Genomic DNA, 7150 nt, shown 5'->3' on the forward strand with positions numbered 1-7150 from the left:
AAGGAAATGGCAACCCACTCCAGTGTTCTTGCCTGGAGAATCCCAGGGATGGGGGAGCCTGGTGGGCTGCCGCCTATGGGGTCGCACAGAGTCGGACACGACTGAAGTGACTTAGCAGCAGCAGCAGTATGCACTGTTGGGGGGAAAACTGCTGTTGAAGAAGTCAACATGAAAATAAATATTTGTTTATTCTAGATATTGGAACATACAATCTTAGCACACATCGTTAAATGCAAAATATTATTTCCAAAATGTAATTTTCAATCTCATTTTAGTTAAGGTGATTAGGAAGTTTCTGAGGATACAACACACATGGCTTGACATCGGGAAGAAAAAAAAAAGGGAGTCCATACAGAAAGGACAGCCAAGGACAAAAGCAAAGGGACAACAATGAGATTGCCATGGTAAAGGACCAGAAAGTAGCCCGGTGGCTGGAGGAGTAAGTAGCCATCAGCACAAAGTATGTGGTCCATTTTTAATCAATGACTAGGAGATGGCTTCTCATTCACCTGTCACCTCCACAGTGCTGGCATTATCACACAATGAGGGTGTGCTCAGCCTCAGTCGCTTCTATCCACGGGATTTCCCAAGCAAGAATACTGGAGTGGGATGCCATTTCCTTCTCCAGGGGATCTTCCCCAGCCAGGGATGGAACCCGCATTTTCTGCGGTGGCAGGCGTGAGCCACCTGGGAAGCCCCATATCACGCAGTAGCCAGGAATAAAAAAAACTAGCCAAGTAAGGTAGAGCTACCTCGCGCCACAGTATTTTTCAGCTATCTCACAAGAGCTGATAAAAACTCCATCCACTTCCAGCGAACCAAGAGTAGAAACACGTTCTAGAGAGAATTAGCGCATCGTCTAGAGAGTGCCTGTGTATTCCCGACGGCTTCACGATAAGGCTCTTTTCGGTTTCATCACCGTCTCCTCCCTTAAGGCCCCTACCGGCACACCCTCAAAGATCCACAATTTTGGAAAATTCTCAGGAACCTCCTCCTGCGAGCGGTTCTTCGAGCCACTCCATACGTAGCCTTGCCTCCCCAGCCTTGGGCCCTCCAAGCTAGAAAGCAGCGCCCCTTCTCCAGACGGAGCAAACCAGCTCTCATAGAGAAAGCGATTGTTCACAGACTAAATCCGCAACGTCACATCCAACCCCCGGCCCCAGCCGCCGCTTGACACCGGAAGTCGCCGGCGTGACGTGGACAAAACGCCCGGCGGGGACGTGTCCCCGTAGAACCAATGGGCTCTGTCCACCTCCCTTCTCTGTTACCGTTTTGTCTATTCACGGCCTGTGACGTCAGAGGGAGGCGCGGAGGGAGATACGGAATCCAAGAGGGGCCAGGCGTCGCCGTCGCTCTGAAGGCAGAGGAGAGGCAAGATGGTTTACATCTCGAATGGTGAGTTGAAGGGGCAACGTGGGCGACCTCCGTCCTGGGATATCCTGGGAAGCCGGACCCCGGGTTTCTTCCGTCCTCGCCCGCCGGCCCGGCGCCACTTTCCCGGGCACGCCCCCCGGCCAAATGTAGCTGGGGGCGAAGTCGCCCCGGCCTGCAGCTCCTCAGCCGACCGTCCCTGAGCCGGCGGCAGGGGCTGAGGTCCCCTTGGTGACGGCTGTGCCGAGTGTCCGGCGATCTCGCCCTCCTGGAGCTTCTGACTGTGGGTTTTGAAAAGTGGTCTTTCCTTTTCGGTCGTCAGTGTCCTTAAGTGTTAATAGAAAAGACCACAGTGTTTACACCATCTGCGTTGCTTTTTCTTATGCCTCGGACACTTTTTTTTAAAGAGTCGTTCTTGTGTCCACACATTGTCTCTATATCGCTTTATCCGGGTGAAACCGTATTGTTTTGCGGGTGGAGACTTAGCCGCAGCCGGATTAGTTAGTTTGCCCAGGATCACAGATGTAGTTATGATGGTTCATTCGAGTTTCTAACGCCGGTTGGCTGACGTCAGCTTCCTTGCGGTTATCTACTACTACGCTGCCTCTTTCCGAAACTTGTAAGAGAGTGGACTAAAAGCTTTGGGTAGACTTTTTCCCCCCAGGTGAGAGAGCTTGTCACGCAGGTAATTTTCTGCCTTAATTTCAAGGGGCATAGGGAGAAATAGCACTCCCTGTAGGAACAAGTTGATTCCTGGAATGGAGAAGCTGAGAGAGACTTAATTTAGTGGTTCCCCAAAGACAATGAATGGAAAGGAAAGACACAGTATGACTGGGAAAAATGTCAGAACTGCCTGCCCACTTGTTTGACTCAGGTGACACAAATGTCTTGTTGCCCTCTTAACTCGTTCTTGCATCACTGGAGGCAGATCCTGGTTCCGTTTTGAATCATCTGTTTATTTTAAAAGGCTATGAAGATACTGTAGTCTGAAGTCTTCTGGCTGAGCGCACTTTGCATTTATTTGCTTTTCAAAATCTCTCTTTCCTCCTTTTCAACTACTTAAAAATCTCTGAAACAGGTTGCTGAATGCTAAAAATCAAAGTTTAATCTTGGTTTTAGGCATTTGCAGACTTTGTGTTACATCCTTTGTGGTTAAGGCTGGCAGCTTCTATTATTTATTGACTACGTGTATTTGTAGCGTGTCTTGTGTATGCCTTACTGTTTTTCACCTACATAAATAAAGTCTTATTAGGACCTCTAATCTCACTTGTATAGTTGAGAAATGCCAGTTGCATTCAAGCCAGTTATTTCTATCCGAGGATATTGGGAGGAGAAGTTTCTGCCTTCGGAAACTGGGAGAAAAAGCACAAAAAGCTGAATGGTACAAATGCATTCGATAGGCTCTTTAGAACTGCAAAGGAAGAAATTGACCAGTTCTAGTTAGATCTGTTTTCTTAGAAGGACTGTATCGGTATTTCATAGGTGACAAAAATTTTCTCTTACTGTCAAATGACTTTTTCCAACAATTCTGTATGATGACTAGTCTTGGAATGCTTTTTCTTAGAGAAGAAAAATGTCTCAATGATGCAGAGCTAGTAAGAGGCAGAAGCAAGCCAATCACTCACGCTCTGTTGTTTAGTTGCTCAGTCATGTCAGCGTCAGACTCTTTTCAGCCCCATGGGCTGTAGCCCACCAGGCTCCTCTGTCCGTGGCATTTGCCAGGCAAGAATACGAGAGTGGGTAGCCATATCCTTCTCCAGGGGATCCTCCCAACCCCAGGATCTTCCGGACCCAGGGATCAAACCCATGTCTCCTGCATTGCAGGTGGATTCTTTACCACTGAGCCACCTGGGAAGCCCTCACATGCTGTAGTAGCCCCCGTTTCTCAATAGCTCTGTAAGAGCTCAGATCCAGGTGGATACTGAAAGTAAGCTGGTCTGTGAAAGAGGGAAAGCTGTAGCTGGGGGGTGGCAGTGAGTGTGGTGAAGCCCTTGGGAAAATGGAGAGAACAGGTAGTTGACAGATGGCTCTTCTATCAAAATATTCTGACCTGTTCATTTACAAGACTGAAACTCTATATTCACTTTTCCTGATACAGCTTCTATTATTTAAAGTGGTTTGAAAAATAGATGCATTTTTCTGTAAGATAAAACTGGAGTCTGTAATTAGGATCAACAGCATTCTGTTAAAGAAATAGCCATAAGCCAAATTCTCTTTAGTACTTAGAGCACACGAATTTTTTGACTTATAGGAATTTTAACATAACAACTGTTACAGGGTTATGAAGATTTTAAGAGTATGTATAAACAGTCTTTTTATCTAGGCAAGAGACTTTGTGAGTGAAAGAAATACTCCAAACACATTTAGGAAATGGAGGTGGTGTGAACGCTTTATACTCATTCATCTCATTTGTTTCCTCAAAATGTTTGAATAAACAGATATTTGTACACCCATGTTCTTAGCAGCATGTTCACAGTAGTCAAAACGTAGAAGCAACCCAAATGCCCATCAATAGATGAATGGATAAACGAAATGTAGTATATGCATACAGTGGAATATTCATCAGCCTAAAAAAGTAAGGATATTTTGACATATGCTACAATATGGATGAATCCTAAAGATACTGTACTAAGTGAGATAGCCAGTTGTTAAAGTACAAGTAGGGTATGACTCCTTGTACAGATTTCCTAGAGCAGTCAAGTTAATAGAGACACAAAGTAGAATGGTGGTTTTCAGGGTCTGGGGAGCAGGAGAAATGGGGAGTTAGTGTTTAGGGGTGTGGAGTTGTAGTTGGGGAAGACGGAAAAGTTCTGGAAGTGGCTGATGATGATGGTTGTACGGTAATGTACTTAATGCCATAGAATTGTACACTTAAAATGATTAAAATGATAAAATTTTTTGTGTATATTTTTACCTCATTAAAAAAGAAAAAAAAGAAAAAATTCTTGAAATGTCACCCACCAAAAATTACAAACTATAAAGGAGGCATTATTTGACATATGCAAGAAATGACCTCTAGATCACAGAGCTTCACTTCCCGGAACCTTTCCTTAGGACCATATACACATAACAGACTTCTTGCGTAGACTGTTTGGAACAGCGAACATGTTGAAAATTGAGCTTATGATTGTTACCCGACTGATTAAGTGTAATGTGTCTTGTGTCAGGGATTTGTAGCACTAACTGAAGTTTCTTCATTCTTATCTGCAGGACAAGTGTTGGACAGCAGGAGTCAGTCCCCATGGAGACTATCTTTCATAACAGATTTCTTTTGGGGAATAGCTGAGTTCGTGGTTTTGTTGTAAGTATAGTAGTGCTGTTAGTATCCCTGATATTTAAGTTTACAAAGGTACATTAGAGACATTATGTTGGTATCTTAAACAAGCTCAGCTTTCCTGAAGAGTTTTCAATTGTGATTTTTATTAGTAGCTTTTCTAAGGGAGATGAAGACCTGTATACTGGTAAAACTCCCCTCAAACACCTTGTATGATTACAAATATCTTCTTGAGTTAGTAAGGTTGACCATGACTTGGCCCTCCTGGTAACCATTTCAACCTGCAGCTATGGGGCCAGACCAACTCTTTCTATTGCCCAGTGACATACCTCACTTTCTGTTATTTCCGCCTTTCATGTGTACGTGCAGCTTTTATTGCACAGTATACAATGAGTAAACAAGGGGAATTAGATCTTGAATTTTAAAAGCTCCCAAGCCATAAACTTTTTTTCTTAAATGAAGGATTAGCATCGATACACAGGATACACATAATTCACCATAATTTCAAGCAATTCTTAGTTAAATTTTTTTTTTGATCTTTCATATTCTATTTTATGAAAATTTTTCATCAACTACTAATAAGTCTTACTCATCCAAAGTTTAAATATACATTTGAGTGCCTCGTGGGCCAAGAACTGCAGAGATGCAGAGATATGGGAGATAGTTCCTTCGTTGACTTTAATGTCAGTAAATATCTTCATTTTAAAAGGGGCCTTGGGGAGGGCATGATGGTGGGAGGTGGACATCAGAGAAGGTTATTCCAGGTGGGAGAGACACAGGAAAGATGGCAGAGAAGTTTGAAAATCAGCCTATGATATTTATACTTAATTTGATGGTAGCTCTGGTATATAAAGTTTAATCTAGTGGCTGCATGTAGCATAAATTAAAAGGGGAAAATGGAAGAGACTACCATAGAGAAATACAACAGGGGATAGAGAAGCCTAAGTTATGGTACTCACTGCAAAACTTCTTTGCAATCTCTTACAGATTTCACCTCCATATTGTTTATTTAATTAATTTAGTTAAATTTTAATTTAATTTAGTTAAATCCTTTCCCCTTTACAAATAAAGAACATTCCATTTAAATGAATTCCCAGAAAGCCCTGTGCCTCTGGCATACCACCTCAATCCCTCCTTCCCCAAGGTAACATTAGGTAAGTTTTTGGCACAGGAAGTAGGATGCAATACTATAAAAGCAGTTTCTGGGGCCTAACAACCAAGACAGAGCAGAGGAAGAAAGTTGGAGTTGACTCTGGTTTCAGAGTCATTCGTAGACTGTCTAGAAGAGTTATCGCAAATAAGAAAGACAAGGGATGGTAGCTTTGGCACAGAACACAGCATACTATGTTGAAACCTGCGTTTGTGATAGATGGTGTTGTCCAGCTGGCCTCAAGAAATGGGGCTTTGGAGCTAAGTTAGTTTAGTCTTCCTCCCACAGAGATGATAGATGAAGCCATGGAAATTTTACAGTGTTGAAAGTGGATCTTCTGTTGTTTTCTGCCCCTTTTAGTTTCAGAACTCTGCTTCAACAAGATGTGAAAAAGCGAAGAGGCTACGGAAGCTCATCTGATTCCAGATATGATGATGGAAGAGGGTATAACTTTTTAAATTAATAAAAGATGTTTTTATCCCTCTGTGTAATTTATTAAATTAAAAATAGGCAGACAGACATAGGCTCATTTAAAGGCTTAAATTCTATTTTACAAAATCAATGCATTACTGTAAATCAAGCAAGTTGCCTCTGATCTGATAATCTGAGTTAATCTGACAAAGCTAAATACATCAAATATCCTATGCGAAAAGTCTAAATTAGAGAATGAAAAGTGATGGTCAACATTAAAATCTGGAGATTTCACTTTAAAGTCTGTAGATTTCCAGCTGCTAATGGAAATCTCAAGATCCAGCAGCACTGGGTGAGGCTTGTGTTTCCATATGGCTAAAATAACCTGGAGTTGGGTTTCAGGTAGGCATTTATAGATGTTGTTCAGTTTATCGTAATTCTTGCTTGACTCACTTTTCCTCATTTGTGTAATGTGTCTGGTCTCTTGCAGTATTTGAATTTTCAACTCAGATCTAAATGGTAGTTCCTATTTTAAATTAAGAAAAGGATCTATTTGAGTGTTTGAAAAGAACCTACTAAACAGTAGAAATTAACCTTTCTTATCTTAGGCCACCAGGAAACCCCCCCAGGAGAAGAATGGGTCGAATTAATCATCTGCAGGGCCCTAATCCTCCTCCAATGGCCGGTGGATGAGGAAGGTAACTTACAGTCTGTAGTTCTCCAGAGATTTCATTTGGAAAATGCCTCCTTAGGAAGGCTTTCTTTAGGAAAATAGAAGTCACAGCATTTTATACTCAGAGGTCTTATTTGGAAAAATATTTATATCTTAACCCTTGAAAACTTATCTTTTGAATCAAGATGTCTTTTGAAGAAGGTTTTACAACATGCAGTGACTGAGTTTTTCATACAGATCCGAATTACCAATTAGTAACTATTATAATGTT

The 7150-nt window shown here is 42.1% G+C and overlaps 1 protein-coding gene across 1 annotated transcript; it reads left to right on the forward strand.

The window, feature by feature from the left end:
* The first annotated feature begins 1240 nt into the window (after positions 1–1240).
* Positions 1241–6908, forward strand: SELENOK (selenoprotein K). The gene is made up of 4 exons (XM_043886222.1): positions 1241–1395; positions 4582–4672; positions 6156–6239; positions 6815–6908. The coding sequence occupies exons 1-4, from the start codon at positions 1377–1379 to the stop codon at positions 6906–6908; spliced, it is 288 nt and encodes a 95-aa protein (XP_043742157.1). The 5' UTR covers positions 1241–1376.
* Positions 6909–7150: the final 242 nt, after the last annotated feature.

This window comes from Cervus elaphus, chromosome 24, assembly GCF_910594005.1.
Source record: "Cervus elaphus chromosome 24, mCerEla1.1, whole genome shotgun sequence".
NCBI lineage: Eukaryota > Metazoa > Chordata > Mammalia > Artiodactyla > Cervidae > Cervus > Cervus elaphus.